The sequence below is a fragment of the Pholcus phalangioides genome, unplaced genomic scaffold (assembly GCF_987345545.1).
Source record: "Pholcus phalangioides strain wild (caught in Gottingen) unplaced genomic scaffold, Ppha-v1.0 ptg000001l_1, whole genome shotgun sequence".
In the NCBI taxonomy this organism is placed as follows: domain Eukaryota; kingdom Metazoa; phylum Arthropoda; class Arachnida; order Araneae; family Pholcidae; genus Pholcus; species Pholcus phalangioides.
This window is the reverse complement of record NW_028301594.1, coordinates 3,884,896-3,910,180: the sequence shown is the minus strand read 5'-3', so window position 1 is coordinate 3,910,180 and position 25,285 is coordinate 3,884,896. Positions and strand designations below refer to the sequence as shown.

Sequence of the window (25,285 nt, the reverse complement as noted above, 5' to 3'; positions counted from 1 at the left end):
CTTAGGAGCAGGTTTTCTATGCCGCGCGCAACGTGAATCACCCAGCGCGACACGCCGTCCACTCACCAATAAGAAAAGCAGTTTCCTACAGAGCGCAATACGGCGCACGACAACGCTTTACGTCGGGCGTGATTGCCGGATTGCTTCTGGAGGAGTTGAATGCGTCGTGTGCCGTGCGTTTCACCGACCTTCTTTTTTTTTGCTGTGTTCTCTTCCCCTTCCCTTCAAACCGGAGCATGCAGCCGATAGAGTAGCTGACCCCAGGGCCATATACTCAATATAGCCGCCCTGATCTGATGCGCCACGCTTAGAAAACACAAATGCTTAGCGTGATTATGCAACACATTTCTGCTGAAGCGAAATGATCCAGTTCGGTTCACGTGGCACGAAACGCCTACTAGGAAAACCCGGCTTTAAACGATCGTACTAGATACAGGGAGAGAAACCTATAGTCTCTAATGGAATCTATTGTGTGTGGACAGAGCGTCTCTACCCCTCCCCCCTTTTTTTGCCTTATTTACGGCAACCGATCTCCCAAACAGATTCGCTTTCCCTACTGGACTTCAGTTTTTAGCACTTTGACTATACGGCGCGGGGGCGAAAAGATACAGTTGTCGTCATCCCCTGCTCCCGTGGAACTGAAAATTTTTTCCCTCTCTTTTTTAATAGCGAGTTGTGAATAAAGCACGTCAAAAAGGGACGGAAAGCCGTGACATTTTGCGGTTTCTCGGAATTTTCGTAGATATTGGCCGTAAATAAAAGGAAGGAAGGAAGGGATAAAATAGGAATAGTAGGAGAGAATTGGAATAAAATAGGGCAACTGCTAAGAAAGTAGGAAAATAGGAGGACATTTCTAAAAAATAGGAAAAGTAGGAAAAATAGGAGCGCTGCGAGGTCTGCATTGTCAAAGTCCATTGCTCATGCTTTTACTTGTTCACATCATCGCCATCATTTTACGACCACTTTTGGTCAGAATCATCTTTCGATTCGCGACATTATGTCTGACAATTGCGATGCATCTCGCATTTTTAAATTCATCAAAGCCATTGGTTTTTATGACAAATTATAGTTTTTACAATTCATGTCATTGCTTCACGTTTTATGCATACTTTTACCTTTTGACATGAAAAGAACAATTCTTGTATTGATTTTATATGGACATTTGTTCTGGCGCAGCTTGACCTAGATGGTCCTTGCGCCAAAAAAATCAAAAATCCAATCCAATCACACCTTCCGTTATTTATTTTAAAATACTAATTATTTACTTCTCATTTATTTACTTCATTTATATGAATAAAAAGTCACTCATCTTAATTTAAATCAATGTAATATTTTGTGTCTGTGCATATATGTAATATTCATAGATTTGTTTGTCGCGTGTTTTTTCTTTTGTTTTTTAAATTATTAGTTTATTGTTGCTACTTACTTTTTTGTGTTCGAAAATTAATTCAACAATAATCGTGTTCACCAGTATGGATCGATAATGATCTTTGTTTTGTGTAATGCATGTTTGTTGTGATGATGAATAAAATAATCAAGGATGATACTAAATAGTCAGCTGCGACAAGCATGCGTTTTGAGACTCCTGCCCGGAAAGGTTAACTGAGTGGTCAAAGGGTTAATCAGTGCCAGTGGCAAGAAACCTGCATGCAAACACAGAGTTATGGCCCTGATACTTACAACACACATAAAAAAACCTGTTCAATCTCAACAGTATGAACTTTTCTTTATAGTCAAACATTCATAAAATATGTGTTGATGTAAAATTAATCTAAATGGAATTCCCAGGTCACCTCTTGTGGCAAAATATTTCACGGATAGATAGTCAAATATAAAAAACATCACATTCTAGCAAATTTTATTGCAAAAAACTGATATAACATTTGTTAAAAATTAACCAATGCACATAATAGCCTTCTCAATGGCAACATTTTCACTTCCCATTTTGTTTTTCTCTTCAATATTTACACCAGAAAAAAAGTATCAACATTCACACACACGCGCGCACACACTATATATATATATATATTTATTTATCTTCTCGCATATATAATCTATATATAACATGCTTTTCATAAATTCTTTACTGGCACCGAAATCAAAGTATCCACCTCAAGTTGCAGACATTAGCACTTAAATTTTTTAAAGGATTTGATTGCTCATCCTCAGCTACATTTTCATTAAAATTGAGAAACAAAACAAAATAATTCGAGGATAATGGTGAATGGCCTGCAATCACGGCATATAATTGAAAAAAAAAAAATCACAATGGTAAAAAATTGTTTTCAAGAGAGAAAGCAACTGAGTACAAATATCATGGAAATATAAATAAGAGGTATGGAGAAGCAGACACTTCGGATGAATAATTTTAAGCTGTTCAATAGCTAGAAACAAGTCACATCAAATTGGAAAAAATTTCAACAAAGTCTACGATTTAACCCAATTCCCCAGTATCAATTTTGTGATGCATTGAACAATAGGAACATCCATAAACCAAAATGCTTACAGACTTTATGGACGTGAGCTCCTTGCTCCCACTCCCGCTTTTATGATGTAAGACACAATGAATTAGCAGTGCTCATGCTTCAAACTACACTGAATGAGCCAAAATATTTTGACATGAATTAACACAAGAGAGATTATGCACAACTACTTTTCATCGTACATAATGTGTTATTTGATTTTATTCATAAATTAAAGTTTTATTGGGGTGTGAAAAAAGCTAAAAAAGAAAGTAACATTATTTTGTTGTTTCGTGAATTTACTTTTATTCATAGCATATAAAAATTTTCATAAAAAAGAAAAGATTAATAGAATTGATTCACCCATTCTATTTTGCCTGAAATTCAGATAAAAAATTAATACTTTCATTCAATTTAAATACATACCATATATATATTTTATTTAATGTAAATATTTCCCAAAAAAAAAGAAAAAGTTTATGATAGTGAATTGATACTGTATTAAATATATGTAACAATAATTTTCTTTAACATTTCTTTTCCCCTATAAGTATGTACCTAAGCTTAATCTTTCATAAAAGGTTTTTTTATGTACGAAAAGTAATAATCTAGCAATGATTCATGAAATTATTTGTCCAAAAAATTTATTATTATTCCATTTACTCACATTTCATCACTTACATTTTTTTTAAATCACTATTTTAGTTTATGAAGTATAGGCACCTCATATTATCAAAATATTTGATTTTGAATGTACATTAAATATACATTCGAATATAAAGGTTATTACAATTTCAATTCCTCAACATAACCGCTTACCATGTAGTAAAAATTAAGCAGAATGAAACAATACTCTTACAAAAAGATTTTTTAAAAAAACAACAGAAATGCACAAGACATAGATTTGGGATTTGAGCAGTTCTAATAGTACTTTTGAATATAAATTATTTCAGTATCATGAAAAAAAATATATTGTACAACTATCTATTAACAAATACACAGGCTCCAATACATTTCATTACAGCACCATTTATGATGAGATTTTATTTTTATTTTTCAAAACCAGATTTATTTGCAGAGATCAAGCATGCCAGACATGATCAGGCAGCAAAAAAAAGCCATTAGCAGCAAATGAAATTTCAACAACCATTATTCTATAATAAAAAGGAGAAACATACAAACAAAAACATAATAAGAAATAACAGTCAATTAAACATTTTGAAAATAAATAAAACAAAGAACTTAAGTAGTTTTTTCCATATTTAATATCAAAGGAAACAGTGTCTATATGAATACATTAGACATCATGATGCCTTCAAAATAATTCCTTTTGATATTTAGTATATATACTCCACATTTCTCCTCTGAGATTTAATATGCTTATATGTATCATTGAACACTGAAGGATAGAGCCATATTTCAAGGCAAACACTATCATCAAGGAATTCAACCAAGAACAGAGAAACTGGGATCAAAAATATGAGCATTTTATGGTTAGAAAAAAGGTTTTTTCCCTTTTGAATTAAACATAAAAATTCATTAAATTCAGAGCAACATATTATATCACTTGTGCATACATTAAGAATCTGTAATAAGATACAAGCTACATAATTCTCAGCCACCTCGTTGGGCATTTTGCCCGTTGTGGCCTTGTATTTGTATTAATAAACAAAAGGGAGTATATCTTTTCACGTAACGAATATTTAAACTAATACCTAAAAAAGTCCACAGAACTTGAAAGCTTTTCTGATGGGAATTTAACAGGAGAGGATTTTCATAAGCAACAACTTTGAATAGACATAAACAACGATCAATTATTTAATCTTTGGCAAGATAAGATGAAAATAAAAAACACAAAGAAAGAAAGGAGAATAAATATTTCATCCCTTCTAATGATTGCAATGATTTGAGAAAACTAAATATGACAATCTTTTACTGTCAGTCAAAACAAAAGTTTTAAGAAAGGGTATATATCACCATACAAAGACCCAAAACTTGCACTCATTCCAAAATACTCATTTTTTAATTACAAGGGAAGGGCCATGGTTGTTGCTAATGAAACAAACACTTGGTATGTAAAGATCTAAAACAATACAAACGAAAAACCGCTAGCAATATATTATTAAGGAATATAACAAATGTTCAAGACAAATAATTTATGTTCAAATATGCACATTATGGCAATGAAGACTGTTTATTCCCATAAAAATCTGATGGAATGTCAATCAAACTGCATCCAACGGATTCAAGTCTTCTTAACGAGTAAGTTGAAATAAAAACTGGCATTACACACACATCAAAGCTAATTTGGTATTTCACAGTTTGTGGTGCCACCGGGCTTAACTTAGAAAGAGTTATTACAATAAACATATTTTTATATCTTTATCAATAAATGTATTAGAAATGAGTAATGATGAACAGCTATTAATGCTGATTGATTTCAAGAGACCAAATTTATGAGACTTGTTAAGGTAATAAAATTTTTTAATCTAACTTAAAATCTAAAATTTTTATGGGTTATTCTTTTTTAACAATTGGATTTTTGATTTTTGATAAAAGTTTGTAAGACCAATCAATGCCATTAGGAAAAATGACAAAGTTCAAAGCCCAAGATCCCATCCAATCAGTTTTTATTCCCTTTCTTTCAGTCACTTCTCTTAAAACATTTCTCTACTCGTGATACAATACAGGGAACAAAAATCTGTAAAAATCCATCACTTTAACCAAATATTTTTGAAATTATTTCAGCAAGAAGCAAAACACTTCTTTTGCTCCATAAGAAACATTTAAATAATTTACGAGCATGTGAATATCCACAAAAAACGCATAGCTCATAAATACAAAAATTTTTTACGACAAACTTTAAACATCACAGTCAATCTCAAAAAATGTTACGAAAGACACAGAAAGATAGTCAACAAAGTTGTGACATCACAACAATGAAGAATGAATATTTTTTCACGCACATACCAAAAAACATCAGAGCGAGCACAGACAGATGGTACATTAAATGTATATTTATATATATATATATATATTCATTAGGACTAGTTCTTACAATCAACAAATAGTATTTTCAGTTACCTGAAAAAGAGCCAAAGAGCTCCACAATTATACAAACAGCAATTAAATAGAAGTCAACATTTCTTTATCATCAATTTCACACGTGTGTGTTAGGATACACTGCACATTTTTCGAAAATCAGTTTCGAATTCGGCATCTATGTCACTTGTGTCAGGAAGTTTCCCTTCAACATTTGGCATGTACTGTTCATAATCCACCCCTTCACGTTCATAGAAAAGCATGTAAGCTGAATCGGTATCAATATGATCTAGCTGAACTTCCTAAATCATAAAATAAGAAAAAAATTGAATAAAAATTGAGAAATTTTAAACAAGGCTGCAGCCAAACTGGACTAAAGCATGTGTGACTTGATTAAAGCACTATGCATCTGCAACAGTATGCAGTTAAATTTTACAAGGGATGTAAAAATTTCAAAAACTGAAAAGGAAGTAGGTAGAGGCTGTCATTAACAGTCACCTAGCTTAAACGAGAATATGCTTTGTTTTACTTGTTGTTATAATGCATTATGTCCTGTTTGATCTGGCAACCTAAGAGGAAGATACATTGGCAAAAATTTGGTATTTTGGGATATGTCTAAACAAAATATATCAGTGGTATCACTGACTTTCATCTGAATGTTGTATTTCATGAGATTTTGCATAAAATGGTTCCATTTATAAAAGTGTCACAAGCCTAATCAACACCAGTAAACTAATACAGTGATACCTTGGCTAACAAAGATAATTCACTCTGGAATCATCGATTCGTAAGCCGAAATGTTTGTAAACAGAAACATGATATTTCCCATAAGTGTCTATGGAAAATCATTTAATCTGTTACACAAATGGCCCAAAATCCAGAATTTAAAGATAAGTTTGTTTACACCATCAAAGACTGAAAAGGAAAAAACTGATTGAAGGGTAAAATGAACAGCGTCAAAATTGGATAAATGATCATTTACAGAAAGATACGATACTGAAGATCTTTTTATTTAATCACTATATGCACAACCAACAACAGCTTTATTAGACTAAAGCTGGTTGTTGACACAACTCAGTTGATTGAAGTTGTAGGTGTCTCATCAATTTCTGATTTGGTCAACTCATTTCTGTCTCTGATACATGCAGATCAAAAAGATAAGCTTAGAGAAAGTCAAGACAGTTCAGTTTGATACAGTCGAATCCCGTTATAGCGAACTCCAAGAGACCGGAGCAATCACTTCGTTATACAAAATTTCGTTATAAAGAAATTTCAGGTTGTTTGCATTGTTCCTATGTAAACTTATTTGAGGGATTAGAAAAAGTGTTCGTTAAAATGAGATTTTCATTATAACGGTATTCGTTAAAACGAGATTCGACTGTACTAAGACCCTCTTCGCATAGAAATAAGAGAGTCTTCCTCACAAAAGTCTTGCACTGAAAGAATGCTTGCTCTGAAAACATGAGCTTCCTTTTCTCAATGAACTCTTTATAAGCTGAATCTTTCATTTTGTATGAAATGATTCAAAACACTTTCAGAAACAGAAGTGGAGGTTATCATATCTCGATATCATCGCATCTCAAAAATAATTATGAGGCAGATAAGAGTTAATCAGGCTTGAGTGACAGTAACTCTGGTGACGCATGGTGGTAAAATTTAGCTCACGTGTTATGTTATATAGTAGGTGTACCTACATCAACGGAAATGTTCATTAGCAGAGGCAGAAAAATAACGAAAAAAATCTTAGTTATCCAAAACATTTTTAAGCCCAGGTACACTGTACTTGAAGTACAGTCAAACCTCATTAGTGCGTCACCCGGTTAACACGTCACTTCGCTTACCGGGTCACTTTTTGGAACTTCCAATTGGAATTGGCACAGCTATGGCTTACTCCGCTTACTAAGTCATATTTTTGCACTCCCAAGAGCGACTCATTAATGAGGTTTGACTGTATTTGCTTTAACAATATCTATTTGAAGATACTATTTGCTTCTATCTGCATCCCGACATCCTGTACGTCCTGATATAAAGCATAAAATGATTTTTCATCACAAGAGAGTACCACAAGCCTGGTACTCAAACCAGAAGACATACCAGGGTGATCATCAATGCTATGTCTTCCAAAAATTTTGTGAGGCCAGACATATCAGTGAGTGCCATTAAATTTGACTTAACAAGATCTTTTTGCAGATAGCATTGGTTTCTATGTTTAATATGTCTTGAGAAAAACAGTATGAAATGATTTTTTTATGAAGCGTACCATAAACCTGTTACCGAAACTACAAGATATACCAAGTCATACAACCACATATGCAAAAGACCCAACAGAGGCTCTAGTTGCAGTCTTTATCAATTGAAAGTAACATGTGAGGCCCAAACCAGATTCCCAAACTTTTTATGTTTATAATATCCTTAGTAATTTTAAATACATCTTAGCAATTTTACGGCTCCTTAAATTGCTGCCACACTAGGGAATATCACACTGCTCTATTGATTGGTGTGTTCAATATGGCTCCAATATATCTTGTGGCACTCAATGGTGCTTTGGCACACCGTTTGTAAGTCACTGGTCTAAATGATATTTATTAAAGTGTGCAAAAATGATTTAATGATGCTTAAAACCTCATGCATTTCAAACTGCCAATTTATGCATGAATTCAGTTCATAAGCTCTATTACATCTCAAATAAAAAAAGAAAAAAACTAAGTCACCTCAAAAATCAAGACCAAAAAATCACAATTTACGATACTTCACTGCTTTAAGAGCAAATGAGTGTCATTTGATTCTTTTTCAAATACAGGTCATTGATATTTTTACATAAAAGCAGGGGTCTGTCCAGATTTTTTAGTTTTGTTTTTGTGAAAATGGTTAATAATTTTGTAAAAAGCAATGTAATTACGTAAAAAGAAATTTTGTGGAAAGCTAAACAATCCAGCTAATACATCAAGAAAGAAATGAAATGCCAAATTTATGGTTTCAATAATTTATATTTTGCAAAGTGTCTGAAAACCGACCCAAATTTGACTGGACAAACCCTTGATAAAAGGCACTGTTTATATAAATAATGATCTCCATGCTATTTGAGCCATTAGCAAAACAATGCACAAGTTGATGACCATATAAAAGAAAAAAAAATGAGTGACACTAACCTTACAACTGCTGTCATTATAACAGTACCACTTTTTGTTTGGGTTGTACGCATAGCACACATAATGACCTCCGCCAAGAATACCAGTATGACACTGCAAAGAAATTTGAAAAGCATGAACTTTTTCTTTCATCACAATGTATGAAAGCCTACCTGTTGAGATTTGTAATAGTTTTATGTATAACTAATTTTCTTAAACTTGTTATTTTTAAATTAGTAAAAATCGAAGTGATCTCAAAATTATCTATACAAACTTAGTAGAAAACATCTAAATGAATTATATTCATATTTAAAAAATAAAAACCTAGGAATAATAAGAAACACTACTATACAGGGTGATTATAAAAAAACTATCCCGACATATGGGCCCCTAACTATGATACCATTCACAGAAACTGAATGAAATTTTGGCATAAGGTATTTTGATGTATGCGCTCAAGAATGATATGGAAAACAACAGTGTCACTCTAACAGTTACGGTTACAGTGAGAAAATTTCGAAAATATCGAATGGCAACACCAAGTTTTTTGTATTGGAATGTGATCTCCATTGTGAAAACCCTAAATAGCGTTCGAACGGCAACTGTAGCATGAAAATCACCGGCGGTAGATAGGCTAAAAGTGAGGACAACCAATAAGGACAGAGAAGAAGCATAAAATAAAGCATTTTATTGTGTTTCACAAATTTTCCACATGACTTTGTGGAGGACTAATCAGGCTGGGATCTCAGCCGAAGAAACGGTGTGACGAATGAAATGAACATTAATGCTCTGGTGCACGGCAAAGTCCTTTTTACTTTTTCCTTGCCTAGCTCCGGGGATTTTCGTGCTACAGGTGCCATTCCAACGCTAATTAGTGTTTTTCAGTATGGAGATCGCATTCCAATGCAAAAAACTTGGTGTTGCCACTTGATATTTTCAAAATTTTCTCACTGTAACCGTAACTGTTAGAGTGACACTGTTGTTTTCCATATCATTCTTGAGCGCATACCTCAAAATACCTTATGCCAAAATTTCATTGTTTCTGTGAATGGTATGATAGTTAGGGGCCCATATGTCGGGATAGTTTTTTTATAATCACCCCGTATATCAACTTGATTAACTGTGTTTTAAGTGAAGTCAAGTCTATACTCTTCACACCAGAGCCAAAACCAATCATTAAAAACAATTTTTTTTGATTGGATGAAAACAATGATTTGTGTTTACTGTATGTCAAATTTCTTTAACCCATTTGCATTATTTGAAAAAGTGGAAAATTGGCTCATATCACCAAAATTTTTTTATTGTATAAAGTTAGAAATATTTCAAAATGAAAAAAAGTGAAAAACAAAATAGCGTACACAAAGAATTTATGTTACTTAGTTCAATGAAAATATACAATTGTTGCATATTTGTGTTTAAACCTTAGGTGGCACCACTGGAATTTTTGGATGTATATATATATATCCTGTGTAATCGTGTTGCGGGCTTACTCTCTTGCACGCTGTTTGCTTGTTCTTCATCATGTCTTCCGCTGTGATGCTTATGTGTGTTCGCGTGCTGTACGTTTTAACTGCGCTGTGATTAGTTTCTAATGTATTAATAAGTTCACATTAATGAATTAAACCACTGATATGTTTTCCAGCATACACTGTTGTCGAGGTGCTGCCATGAAATAATTTGAAAAATTAAATTTAATAGTTTTATACAGTATGATAGTACTCTAGTATTTTGTTCTTATTCATAAAAAACTAGCGCGCATATATGCACTTTGGTGATAATGGCCAGGAAAATTCCATGCATATATGCGCTATGATGCAAATGGGTTAAAAAAAAAATTTGGGTTGATATCTTTACTAGGACCACTGAAACTTAAAAAAAAAAATCATTTAAAACCATTAAAAATGAGGCACACATATATACAAAGGTACCTCTGGAGCGAAGAGGTTAAATATAATAAAGTTGCTTTGTTCCACAAAAAAAATGTGAGAGATGTTAAAGAAAATTTGAAATTTATACAAATATCTTGAAATAAAAACTCTACTGCAATAAATGATGATTATTTACGAATACAATAGAAACTGGATTATCTGATGACAATTTCCTCAGATATAATTTTTTTTTCTTGGGGATGAGGAAATCGTAGCTAAAGTCTGAAATTTCCCTACCAATGAAAATAAAGACATTGATGAAGGTAAATAGACTTTGATGAGAGCAAATAAGCAACAGAGAAGATTTTAAGGCCTAGAATACACATGCTACTAAGAAAACATGAAAGTGTGTTACTTTAGAGCAAATGCAACCAATAAGCTTATTGGTCGTATTCGCTTGAAAACAACATGCTTTCATGTTGCTAAGTAGAATGTATATCTCAGACCTAAGGGACTACTTGGTCAGAGAAGCAGCGAAATGACTCTGTCACTAAAAAACTTGGCATTTTGAGAAATACGATTATTCATTTAATTATGTCAAACACAAAATGTAAATTCTAACACAAATGTAAATTCTAATGAAAAATTTAACTATGGAGAGAACATTATTAACAAAAGTATAACTAACCGCTAATGCATAGAGCTGATATTTCAAAGAAAATGTATCTGCTCCATTTAAGCGATGTTCGTGGAAATCCTGTAGCTTAGAGTAACTTGGATGCTTTAAAAGTTCCTGTTCCACGATACTGGTATGACTGCTGCCTCTGAGCCTTAGATTCTTAATGATCTTTAATCCTTCTATGAGCTCTTCTTCATCACCCTTTCCAAGCCCATAATGATCATGGGAAATATTGTTCACTATAATATCTTTACTTTGACTAGGAACAATCTGACAATTCTGTACAGATGAACTTCCATTCTTCACTGTTTCTGCAACATGCTGGGCTTGGTCACCCACGGTGGGTGGTGACCTGCTAAGACCATGGTGCGATTCTGTTGAATTCTCACCCTCTTTAAAACTTGAGCTAGTTGAACAATCAATTCTGCTTGATAACACTTTGCTTTCGATTTCATGCCTTATTCTCTGCGCTTCCATCACAGTCTGTCTGGGAACTTGAGCTAAATAATCAGTCGGATCAAATTTGTTAAATGGAAACTTCACGATTTTGTGAGACTTCACCCAACGTCCATTCAGCAACTGAAATCTTTTCAGATGTACAATCTGAAATCATACAAAATAAATAATTTCAATAAACCAATAAGTAACACCAGAAAATTATTAATCCTTTGATTTCTTTTCTGTTAAATAATTTAACATTTTCATCATACACTTATTAATAAAGATGAATTATGATGTGGAAAAAATAAAGTATGACCCACTCACACATCATTAGTTTATTACGTTAACCATGCATTTGGTTCACAAAAGTCAGTAAATCAAAATTCTCCAATTCTAATACACTTGACTCACTTTTTATCAATTTCTAAGCATTACATTAAACACAGACCTCTTCTATTACATTAATGTAATTCTCAAACAAAATACAGCTAAACACAATTTCAATTACGAAAATCTCACTAAATATAAAACTGTTTTATCTGACGAAATTCAATAATTCCATGCTCGCCTCATCTGTAAGTTTTCTCATTGTGATTCGACAAACCTGCATCACTTAGTCAATAATGATCTTATTTCTGTACGTTGAGAGCCTACCAGAGAAAAAGAAGGTGCTTCATTCTCCATTGATGTGCGGCCATCTTTCAAGTTCAGGCCCTGGGTAAACATAAATTTTGAGGGGGGCCCCCCCATATATATGACATTCTTTAAAGTCATGGTGTCAAAGTTATGAATGTGTGTTCTACAGATGCCATCTGTCTTACATATTTTGAAGTGTAAATGGTATGACAAGTACAATTCCTATAAAAATGTATTCTTTGGCATTAGCTTACTTTGCACTTTTATCAACTATTCAATTTCACATTTGAAAATTCCACAAGATGAAACATAAAGATGCAGTGAGAATCTATTTTGTTCCAGTGTATAATTCCACAAATATTGCTGTCAAGTATTTATGTGATAAGATGGAGTATAAAATTTGTTTGTGTGTGGGTCAAAACATTTAATCAAATTGGCTTTTTTCTTGCCTTCAGTGCTGCAAAGTCTCTATATAATGAGATTGCCATATTATAAATTTGAAGTAATGTCACTTTCAAATGAAAGTACTGAAAGTTTATCTTGACCCAGTATAGTTCTTAAGGAAGACCTCAAAAGGGAGAAACTTTGCTCACTTGAACAAGTACTTATGGGAATAGTCAAAATAATTTTTAGAGCAGTTTCAATATTTGGGAATGTTGCTCAAGGTTATGCAACTTTTGTAAAATTTCATGAGGGTTTTTGATTTCCCCTCTTTAATTAGCAAAAATTGCTGGAACACTTAGGCTTTGGGAAAGAAGACAATGATAGAAACAGCACTTCACCTGTTTCACAATTTAAGAAAGATAAATTTTTCAAAACACATTGATATTTTAACTTCTCTAGATGTCGGTTGCAATATCAATGCATCACATAATGCAAAATGGCATGCTACTCTAAAATTGTCCCTAGGAGAAAGATCTACAGAAGCAGTATCCCCACTATCAAGGAACCTTCCGCTCCTAGGTGCTTTTCTTTTACTTGTGGTATCACACTGCATTAGGATTGAGTGACCTCGCTACTTCCTGAAACACATTAGAATGTTCTGATTGTATTCTATGAAAAGGAGGTAAATAACTAAAATTAAAAAGATAGAAATCTTTGGGGCCCCCTGAAAATTAGTGGGCCCTGGGCACGTGGCCATGTGATAAACAGGTCCTGACTGTACCTCTAGTCTATTTGTGTAGTGCCCATTGTGCCTCATCCCAAAAAGCCTGTCACATCTTATAGATCATTTCCACTTGGGAATCGCGGAGCTTTACACAAAATTGAATGCACTAGCATTGTTCAAGTTTTTCCCGTCACTTTGTCAAAAACAAAAATCTGACGGTGCACACTTGCACTACCTCAATTATCAGCAGTATGCAGACAACTGACAGCTTCTGCAGGCAGGGAAAAATTCAAATAGGTCCACTACATATATACACCTAATCTAACCATGCCTTCATAGCTTCAGTAGCTTATGCATGAAAAGTTGTGGTTGAATATTTTTTGAATGAACCTTGCACAATTGAACAAAATACAAAATCTAACATTTTCATCAATGTTGATGTTTTTAATGATAACGAGGTCTAAGGTACTGAGTATTTTTCTTATTTAGAATTAATTCTGTGGAATCATTCATCTAATTTTTTAGCATTAAATTGAATGGACACTGTCATATATGTTGAACATTTTTAAAAAGATAAGCAGAAATACTACTCACAAGAATAGGAGGCAACCTCCAAATATTCAATTTTTTCGAAGCTAATTGATGGGTTTTGCACTTGGAGCAATAATATTTCTCAGCATCACCAAGCTGCTCTTCTTTGGTGAAGGCTTCCAGACAATCATGCAAGTTTATCGGTTCTGTCTGAAGTCTTCGAGTCACTTCTACACTCTCATGATCCATAAACATCTGCAAAATATTCAAAAGTTCATATAAGGATTTTATAAGTTCACAATAAGTTCTCTTGCAAAATTTATTCAAACTGTTTATATATTCTAGTAATTTTTATATATACATGACTTCTGGCAGCCACCAGAATATATAGAATATGCTTACATACGGAATATACTGAACTCTTACATTATGAGAGAGTTACAGACACATAAATACAAACACAACCGGTGCATACACCAGTTCGTTAAAAATTCTTCGAAGAAATATTTACAAGGTGCATGTATGGTTTAGTAGTAGCCACTCCTTTTAATGTGTAGTAGCTACCTCTTAGTTTACCAAAAATGTTATCCACAAATTTATTGGGATGCTGCATTTGCCATCACATTCTATTCTCATAAAAGAAGGGGAAAAACCACTAGAGAGTTTGGTAGCTGTTTATGGACAGGTGCATCCAACTTTCAGCCAATGTGATTCAATCGATTACTCAGATTTTAAATAAGACAGATGACATTTCAGGAGGCCAGTTATTATTTCCTGCATTGTTAGCCAATAGCCACCTTTCTATTCTGGCCAGTTCTGTCACTGACTGTAACTTACTACGAGGAAGATGAGCTATGATCACATGTTGATATAGAAGCTGATCAAACACCTCAGTGAGAACCACCAAAACTGTAAACCAGATCTGCATGTTCTACTCGGAACAGACAAGTCTAAATTATTGAGATAGAGCTAGGTGTTTTCAATTTCATTGAAGATAAATACAAAGCTTTGCTAATTCGCAATGCAATAGAGGACTACAATTAATAACTAAGAAAGTTCTTGGAAACCTATAAATATAAAGGAATATAATGAGTTTCAATTACAAGTACTAAGAATCACAGTTATATTTCACTGAAAAATGAAGCATAAGTTAGAGAGGCATGCAAAAGTGAATGGCATTAGTTACCTATATCTTTAAATGGGAGTGAAGAGAATAGTCATATAAGTGAGAGATAACTGCATTACTGTAGTCTCTTACATATAATTAAATGAATTATATGTTTAAAAAAAACACTGAAATTTTATACATATCACATACAGGCACATCAAGTTATTACATTTAGTCCAAGAAGGCACCTCCAAACAAGATGGAGCAATGAGATTCAAACAATGGCTGGGTCAAGTGGATGGCAAAGACATCAGAGAGAAATCGGAAAAAAATTTATAGGAGACTTTCATCAAGCAGATTGAAAATGGTTGATTATGATTCTGATGAGATGCATATCAGCAGTTTTTTTTTCTACTGGTTTAGAATAAAATTGAGCTTAAAAATAATTTTCGTAAACATAATAGATGGGGGTACAGATACAAGCAGAGTATGCGATCACTTTTTTTCACAAACAAAATAAGACAAGACTTTATTATTGACGATAAAGGTATCAACCGGACTTTACATGAATATATTATGCACCAAAGCAGATAAATCCACAAGAAATTATGGTACCATTGATAACTTGACATCAGTTAAAATTGAAATGTAAAATTATATACCATTTCTGATGAGTTTTGGTAACGCAGATGAAGTGCAGTTGGGTCCCAGTCTATGGCAATAAGAGAAGAGGCAAAGTTGAAATCTGCATCACAACATTCTATCTTGCAGCCATGGCAAAACCTTCAGGCACAATTTACATAGCAAAAGTAAAATAAACATTAAAAATGATAAAATAATGAATTATTTTAATTGGGGAAAAACAGCTATCTGAGAATATCACAGATAAATTTTACTAACCTGTACCATTGACAGCTTGCACACATCAATCCATCTTTTCGAACAACTTTCAATGTAAAAGGGTACTCGTAACCTAAGCTATCGTCGCTAGAAGAGGAAAAAAATAGTTTCATAGGTGAAATATAATAAGACAAATAAAACTTAAAAATCTGATTAAATAGGAGGTTACAGCCAAACCTCGATTTAACTATGAAATCAATTGGTCTGGATATACTGACATCTATAGTGTCTTTTCCCTGATTTGTCTATTTACACGCATCAGTTGCAACCTATCTCCACTATGAGAAATCTGTCTCATCTTAGTTAACAAGAATATTCACTCTACAAGCCTTTCCATTCACACTAGTCAGGCAGTTTGTATGTGAATAGACTCTGAATGATAGATTCACATTAATTTCCTTGATTTCATGATAGGATTCAATATATTGCTTCCTCAACAACATACTGCAAAGTCAAATGTTTCAAATTGATTTTTCTATGAATAAAAAATTTCAAGGAAAAAGTGGTTTATAAAATTTTCCCTAAATTTTTTCTATGAAGTTTTCCTGAAAATTTTTTAAGTTTTTTTTTATTTTCAATGGATAATAAAAGAAAACATGAAAATACACACCAATCCTGAGCATGATTAGGGACTGAGGTTTCAGATGGTGGCAAAGGAGAGACCAATCGAGCCACTTGTGTCCACACAGCTTGATATAAGTCTTGATTTGTGGTCATTTCATGACAAGGCAAAACCAATGGCAATCCGAAGAGAGTTGGGCGAGCTTTTTGGCTGGACAAAAAGTATACATCCTGACGTAGCTATATTAAGAGAAACCAAAATCTCATTTATAATTATAAGTGCAAAAGTAACAGAAATCGTTCAACTAGTCAGCTGGTTATGATGACATATGCAGTTATATCAATTTTAAATCTAATTATTTCAATTTTTGAAAACTAATTAGTAATTATTTCAATTTTTGAAAACTAATTAGTAATTATTTCAATTTTTGAAAACTAATTAGTAATTATTTCAATTTTTGAAAACTAATTAGTAATTATTTCAATTAACATAATTTTTTTTGTTGATGATTTAAAAACACAGTTAACATGAGGGGAAGTCAATTTCAATGTATTCATAAGAAATTTTAATCAGGAAAATACATTTCATTAGCTTTAAACTTTTAAAAAGGGGGGAGGAAAAAGGAAAAAATTAGAAATTAATTGGCCAGCTGACTGGTTAGAATTCCTTTTTCTACATAACTTTCTGCACAATTGATTAAATGACTCTATTAATACATTAAGTCAGCACTGTATTATGAACAACTAATGTTTTACATAAATTTTGTAATAAGTATCATAGCACACAGTACATACTAATAATATAATACAAAGACTGGTTTTGGCAATGTCTAAATGAATTATTTCTGCTGCATTATCCCTTTCAGACCCGAGTATTTATTTTCTGGAATTTTCAAACGTTTGTGCATTTTTGGATTAAAACATAAATGTTAGAAAATTGTTTTTTTTTTTCAAATTTTAATTTTTTCTTTTTGTAAAGAAGTAATTCATTTCATTCAAATTTTTTCAGTCAAGATGATTGCAAGGAATATTCATCTTCACATAAAAATTTAGCAATAAAATTGTGGAAAAAACATTGTATGTAATAAATCACACATTTCCCAGAAGTAGGCTTTCTCCTGGAAGCCATCTTTTAAAAACCCTCTGAAACTTTTAACTTTTTCTTCTGGCACAGCCTTTGACTACAGTTACTCTCTTCCTGAACTGCTAGATGATGACAAACTACAAGAACCTATCAGACTATTTAAAGTCATTACTGCAGCTATATACCTTCAAAACACTTACAGTGAAACCTCTCTATAGCAATAGAATGTAATAAACCCCTCTATAACAATATTTGCTCGTCTTGTTTGGAAATGCCTGTAATCTAATATCAAACTGCTGGCTCTCGATATAACAGCAACCCTTCTGCAACAATATTTTTTTGTGATCTGCAGAGTATCATTATATCAAAATCTCACTGTATTTCAACTGAACAATACATGCAGATATCACCTTGAGGTGATTGACAGAACACAATACAACATTTTCTATCATTGTTTTGACCACTTATTGCACTGTGCTGCAATCTAATTAAAATTCTGTGATATGTGTTTGAAGCGCAGGACATTGCATTACACACACTCCTCCCTCCAGCTACAAGCACACAAGAACAGAAACACCAGGAAAAAGAAGGAAAAAGAGCTCCAGCAACAAATTGAGATTATCTGAATATTTGTCGATTTTGTTTTGTGCAAATTGGATAGAGTGTCCAATATAAATACTGTGATGCACAAAAAAAAATCAGAAGTATAAAATATTAGATTCTTAACCCTTTTTTGCTACCAATTTTAGAACCTGTATGGGAGATATGTCCTGCTGGGAATGAAAGGGTTAAAGCAAAGCAAAAGCTCATTCATTGTATATAAAAAATTGCAGCTTTATTTACTTTAAAAAAAAATTACACTATCCCAATAACAGAGAGAGAAACACAAGACTCAGTGAAACTCACCATTTTCCTGTGATACGCTATAATGAAGTTTTTGTTTGCTACATCCATTAGGTCTACTGTTGATGAATTGCTCACAAGGCTGGATGACATGCTGGATGGATAGGTTGACCCTCCACCAAGCATCCATGGACTTGCACATGTTGTACCTGAACTATTATTACTTGGCTATTTAGAGAGAGAAATACAAATTTTGTAATTATGGGACTGTGTGCAGCCAGAATAAATAAATATGTATATAATGCATTCACAAAATATTCGAAAAAAAAAAGAGTAAACATAACTTAATAAAAGATATGTTTCCTTTAGTTCAATATAGTCTGAAAACTGTCCCCCCCCCCCCCAATTTTTTTGAGAAGAGCTAATTTTCTACAGAACTTCATCTTCCTATTTCCTTAAAATACAGACACTTACTAGCTAAAAAAAATTCTGTTCATCACATTCCTTAGCTAGTGAATGAATGAGAGTGTATAATGTATATAATTCCTAAATACTTTTTTTCTTTCAAACCGAGCATGACCCAGGTCCATTGCCACGGGCAATTTACTACCTACTGCTGAGTCATGCTGGAAGTGTAAGTGTGTGTACCTACCAGTTTGACCGCGTATCTAGTAGTTGTATCTGGTGTTTTCAGTGCTGCCATTATATTTCAAAAGTGAGTGAAGCATAATGATTGAATATTTGTACTGTTTGTAGGCCTGTTACTCTCTGTGAGGAGACTTTTTAATGGGGAGATCAATTTGAATTTGTACCCCAAAATTAGAAATCACAGAAAAACTTCACCTGATCACCACTGTGGCGCCAGTGGGGATCGAACCCAGGATCTCACAATGGAGTCTATGATAACTCGATCACCACAATGGCAATTCCTAAATACTGCATCATCTCTCACTTTTTGTTACTACTAAATGGAATTGTTGCAGATATATTTCATTTTATATGCATCAGAAAATTCAAAATTCCTACCTGGCCGGTAATAGAACTTGGACTTTCATCTGTCTCTCCCACTGTGAAGGTTGTTTTCTCAGTTGTGGTTGTACCACTGCTGCAACCAGAATCTTGACTACTACTAGTTGAGTTTGCGCTGGCAGGAATATCACCATTCACATCCATCACAGGGACTTTCTTACCTGTGGAGGTTGAACAATGAGCACCATCTGAAAAAGTTTGACAAGAAATGCCTCTAAAAATTGTGATACAAGGCATAAATTCATTTATACAACCAATATTCCCACCTAAAGCTTTGCTTTACTTCCATTCTAACAAAAAACAATTTCACAGCCTAATAACTTTTAATAGACAACACATGTGTATTTCATAAACATTTCTCAGAGGAACTCGAACAAAAAGATGCATACCACAAATTGTCATGCATGTCCCTAATGTATAAGTGTGTCAGGCATACCTATTACTGACAAAACGCACATCATAAATATTCCTCTGATGAAGTCCAACAATTGAAAAGCATTTGTGTCTTTAGAAGCAGGGTATGAAAAATCATGATTTTTTTTGATTGAAATCAGATTTTTTTCATCAAAATTAACATACTGCTTATTAATCAAAACAAATCTTGTTAATCATCAAGAATGCATATTTTTATATCACCTAAGTGCCTAATCTCTCAAATCTAATTAAAGATTAATGAATAAACTACAAGCAAAAAATATAAATACCAAAAATCTGAGTTTATGTAGTATGAAAGGTCATTGAGCCCAAACTAACTTCATGGATTAACATTTTCTTTGCAGAGAAAAGTGTTTTTACACATGAGCCCCCCCCCCCCGTATTAAAGTGAACACGTGTTGGCAACTCAATATCACATATAAGGTGCAGGTATATCTGAATTCACTCTATGTACAACCAAAGGGCCATTCAGCATCAATTAAATAAAAAAAAAATTCTATTGACAAGATTGTTTCTTTCACAATTGGTGGATGTGTTTCTTTCTCGATATTGCTTAACAGTTTTTTCAACACATTTTTATTCTTTTACATATTTAATGAGTTTTGGTTAAAAAAAAAAACGAGCAAACTCAAAATTTCAATATGAAAAGTAAAGTTGAAAGTCCAATGATATTTATGTTGGCACATCATCTAACAATTAGGGCATAGAATGCAAGACTTTATAAAAGAAGTAATTCTTCTATGTTTTTTAATCGGGGGGAACCCTAGTGCTACATTTTAATGCATTAAAAATACTTAGTGTGGTTTAGCTAAGTGCTAAGTTCAACTTCCTATACTTTTCCTGTAATTTTTTCATGCACAAAATCTAGAAATAGAGCAGCTTTCTTTCTGTACATATCTAGGGATTAAGTCCATATTTACCCCAAAAAAATCTTCTATATTTCTTTTAATCACAAACTTTACCACATATCAACAACATGCATACTGTACCAGGTTACTTTTACTTCAATATCATTTATGTAAAAAAAACGAAATTTAATATTAGTTTTTTTTTGGAAAAAATCAAGCTGATTTAAATCGGCATAGCCTGTATAGAAGTGGCTTTTCATTGAGTATAATAATTCAAGAAAAAAAAATGTAGAGCTTATTGACTTAATTTTTTTTTAATTATTTATATAAAAGTAACAAATCTTAAATACCTGATAAAGTCATTCTTTGTATCTGAGTGAAAGTCTGTGGCTCTCGCTGGATTTTGCCATCTTCCTCAGAAACAAACTCTTTTATGACATGAAGCTCGTATGCAAACAAATTACTACCAACAACAACTCTTATTCTCTGTTCATCTGAAGGCAGGCTCTATGGTTAGGATATTGAAATAAAGAAATTTACCAAACAAAGTGCTTTGGTCAAATATTTCTCCAACATACACAATGAAATACAATTCTGAAAAACACTCCATCAGAAGCCAGATACATCAAGAGAGAAATAATGTCACTCTCCACTGTCTCAAAGCAGAATGTTTTGCATTGTTATGCAACGAGCCCTCTGCTGACTAGAAATGTTCTGCAGTTCCCATATAATAGTGTATACATGAGCTCTGAATAGGACTGCACATAAACCAGCCCCTGGACAATGAGTGATACAGAGAAAACTGTATCACTCTCCGCTGTTATATGAAGTATGAAAAACTATCCTAATCTCCGCTTGGTAATCAGTCGTACTTCATCCAGATACACCTAGTTCAATCTTTTGAGTTAGTTTTTTTGGTACACAATACCCTCCTTCCTTCATCAGAAGCTACCTCAAAGTTGGGAATCAGTTTATAAAAACATATAAACCATAAAACATGACATTTAGGTTCCAAAAAAAAAACCAGTGCTATTGGTGCAATACAAAACAAATAAATAACATTGGACAAGAATAAAATTACATCCAAAATGAAAATATGCTACTCGGAACAGTTTTGACCTGCTGAACATGAACAGCACCATGAAAAAGTGTTATTGGCTCTCGTTTTGGAGATTTACAGGGTAATTTTGGTGATGTTACACAGTGTTAAAAAGTGTGTTAATGGCATGGTAAAAAAGTGGTAAAGACCATAGAACAATGTTGCCAGAAAAAATGGTCAACATCGATGCTGGCTGACTACTGTTGGACAATTGCAATAGATGCTCCTTATGTCCAGCACAAGAGCAATACAAAAGATACAAAACAAAGTATGTCTCACACAAACACAGATAAATGAACTAATTGTGCTACAATACTAGCATTCCTATGTATTTTTGTTGTTCTTATGCATATTAATGTTCTGTCTCTAGATACTGGTGAAGTTTCTATATATGTGCATTGTTTTTCTGTACATTTATTTGCTTTTTATATAATTATCATATATTAACATGTATAAGGAACTCACTGATTTTTTAGGTTTAAAGTCTAAAAAAAGGTTTTTATTTTAATATATATACAAAAAGAGATATTTTTCAATTCATCATAGAAACAATTGAATTTCTGATCACTCTCATCTGATACATCACAATCAGCTATATAAACCAGTTCATTATTGTCATCAGAATCAATCTCATCGTAAATTGCATCATCCTCAGTACCATCCATGTTATTGCTTATGCCACACTTTTTCTTAAAAAAAGCCTTTACGATCACTTCTTTATTCTCATCATTCCATAACTTCTTCACCCAGCTGCAAACTTCACTAATTGTTGACTTCCTGATTTTTCCTGTCGGTGTTAGGTTGGAGTCAACATCTTGCATCCACTTGCTCTCATTTCACCCTCATTTTTGTAATATAAATACCTTTAATACTATCCTTGTTTAAGAAACTCACAGTTTTCAGGACCAAATGTTTGGCAAAAGGGATTCCTTATACATGTTAAAATGGGGTATGTTGTTTCACAATGTATTGTGCATTGAGTTATTATATCTGTATGTCAGAGGTGTGAAGGGCACTATGTCCATTTTCCTCAATATTGAGATAATGCTATTAATTTTCAGTACTTTTGTTACACTATGTGTATAGGGCACTAAGTCCTATTTCAATAAATAATAGAAATATTTGATGTATAAAACAAGCAAGCTCCATAGAGAGCAATGCTAAAAAATATTTTTTTAAGCAGCTCTCCTGTAAAATTTCCCTTTTCTGACATGGTGCCCTTTACCTTCAACATACAGATACGTATATTAAGTTTGCAGTTTCAGAGAAAACAGTAGCCCATCCGGAGTTTCATATTCAAATTTGTATTCAACACATCAAATTACAAAAAAAATTACTTTTTATCTGCGTCTGCAAAATTTCGGACGGTTAAATTTGTTCTTCAGTATACAAAAACTGTTAAGTTCCAAAAGTTAAAAAAAGTTACACTATACAATTTAAATACACTCATGTCCATAAATTAAGGATAATTCAGAATCACACGGAAATCGAAATCTAAAGTAAAAATTTCACCTGTAGAATTATCACACACATCTGCAAGAATGATATGCAAATTTCGGGAAGTCACCAGATGATGCCGATAGTACGTCACAATCACGAGAGTGTAAGATGGGGGTATATAAGGAATGGTGGCAAAGAAGTGAAATTGTTCACAAGAGTTCTGTAAGGCGCTCAGTGCCATAAGCGAATAGTTATGACACAGAGGACGCATGTGGATGATTTTTTACGTGGTAGAATTATCGGCCGCCTGGAATGTGGGCGTACTCAGATGGAAGTATCCGAGGAACTTGGAATTGCCCAAAGTGTCATCTCTAGGCTTTGGCAACGATTCCAAAATAACGGAAATGTCAGTAGACGTTACAGTACAGGTCGCCCCCGAGTTACAACGCCGAATGAAGACCGGTACTTGGCAGTAACTGCCAAAAGAAGCAGACGGAGCACAGCATCCGACCTGTCTCGTCAGCTATCTGCAGCCACGGGTACCACAGTTTCAAGGCAAACCGTGTACAGACGTTTGAGAGATATTGGTCTATATGCTCGCAGGCCTGTCAGATGTGTTCCGCTCACGGCAACTCACTGTCGGCAGCGATTAGCCTGGAGTAGAGAACATGCAATGTGTACATCGTCACAGTGGGCTTGTGTGATGTTTTCCGACGAATCCAGGTTTAGCTTGCAGTCTGATTCACTTCGGACTTTCATATGGAGAACGCCAGGTACCCGTTACCACCAAGACAACATCATTGAACGACACCGTTACGGTGGTGCAGCATTGCTCGTTTGGTGTGGAATTATACTGGGTTCCAGAACAGATCTGCATGTTCAAACCGGAACCATGAAAGCCCAAATTTATCGGGACATCATTCTGGAACAACATGTACATTTGTTTAGGGGTGCCATGGGCGCAGAATTTGTGTTTATGGATGACAACGCCGTCTTCACCAAGCAAACATCGTAAACGAATGCCTTGAATCTGAGTATATAACCCGTATGGAATGGCCAGCATTCTCACCTGACTTGAATCCGATAGAGCATGTGTGCGACATGCTTGGCTGACGAGTTGAACCCCGTCAACCACCTCCTACTTGTGTGCCGGAACTTCGGAAAGTATTGCTTGCTGAGTGGAGTGATCTTCCCCAAGATCAGATCAATAATTTGATACTCAGCATGCCTAGGCATTGTACGGACTGTATTTCATTGCATGGGAGACATACAATGTATTAACCATCATACCAACCATGTAATAGTAAGTTTTTGTAAAGGAGATATTTTTTACAATTGCTCCAGGGAGCAAAAATCATAGTTTTTATGAATGGTATCATACATACACCATCGTTTTTGTTCTTTATCTTTTGCTTAATAAATGGGCTTTATGAATAAGTAACGTTTGTTTTGTTTCTGAACCTTTATTTGCCGGAGCTGGCATTATTCTTAATTTATGGACATGAGTATACTATTAAGAATACGATTAGTGCAATTCATAGAAATAATGTTTTATTTCTTTGCCTATTCACAGTAGCCATTACATTTTTAAAAACATGGTTTTGGAAACTTGAAGCACCTATGCTAACTTTGCAAGTACATGGGTCTAAGTCCTAACTTCCTTCAAGGGCAGATTTACTTAATGAAGTAAATAGTGATAAGTAGAATATGGACTCAATAGAGCCTTTGCAGTCAAAGGCATCTCTTGAGGCCCGACAATCCATTGGTGATTCAGCCTATGCCATTCTTCCAATTTTTAAGACTAATATACCTCCTAAATCAGTAGTTCTCAATAAAATCTTTTATTTGCCCATGACTGTGCTCAATGTCTCTGTCACGAAAACTGGTTCAATGAGAAAGAAAGGCCAAACTTTCTTTTTGCCCTGAGCTTCTTTTGTAGTTTTCGTCGTGTCACATTATTGGGGTCTAAATGGGTATAATAATAATTCAATATGTCCCCCCCCCCCCAAAGGAAAATGAGCCACGAATGGAGGGTTGACTTGA

General features: G+C 33.7%; 1 protein-coding gene across 2 annotated transcripts in view; it reads right to left on the bottom strand.

The window, feature by feature from the left end:
* Window positions 1–1,846: 1,846 nt before the first annotated feature.
* The window catches only part of Usp32 (Ubiquitin specific protease 32), a 57,588-nt gene continuing 34,149 nt past the window's right edge, over window positions 1,847–25,285 (bottom strand). Inside the window, exons 25-34 of one of the 2 annotated variants that reach the window (XM_089239159.1) lie at window positions 21,054–21,210; window positions 19,418–19,608; window positions 18,455–18,619; window positions 16,514–16,704; window positions 15,904–15,990; window positions 15,666–15,786; window positions 13,959–14,150; window positions 11,189–11,782; window positions 8,654–8,746; window positions 1,847–5,806 (exon numbers count right to left, since the gene is read on the bottom strand). In XM_089239159.1, the coding sequence (XP_089095285.1) occupies window positions 5,636–5,806; window positions 8,654–8,746; window positions 11,189–11,782; window positions 13,959–14,150; window positions 15,666–15,786; window positions 15,904–15,990; window positions 16,514–16,704; window positions 18,455–18,619; window positions 19,418–19,608; window positions 21,054–21,210 (1,962 nt within the window). In that variant the 3' untranslated portion in view covers window positions 1,847–5,635. The remainder of the gene's footprint in view (window positions 5,807–8,653; window positions 8,747–11,188; window positions 11,783–13,958; window positions 14,151–15,665; window positions 15,787–15,903; window positions 15,991–16,513; window positions 16,705–18,454; window positions 18,620–19,417; window positions 19,609–21,053; window positions 21,211–25,285) is intronic. The other variant, XM_089239240.1, reaches the window with a different exon arrangement.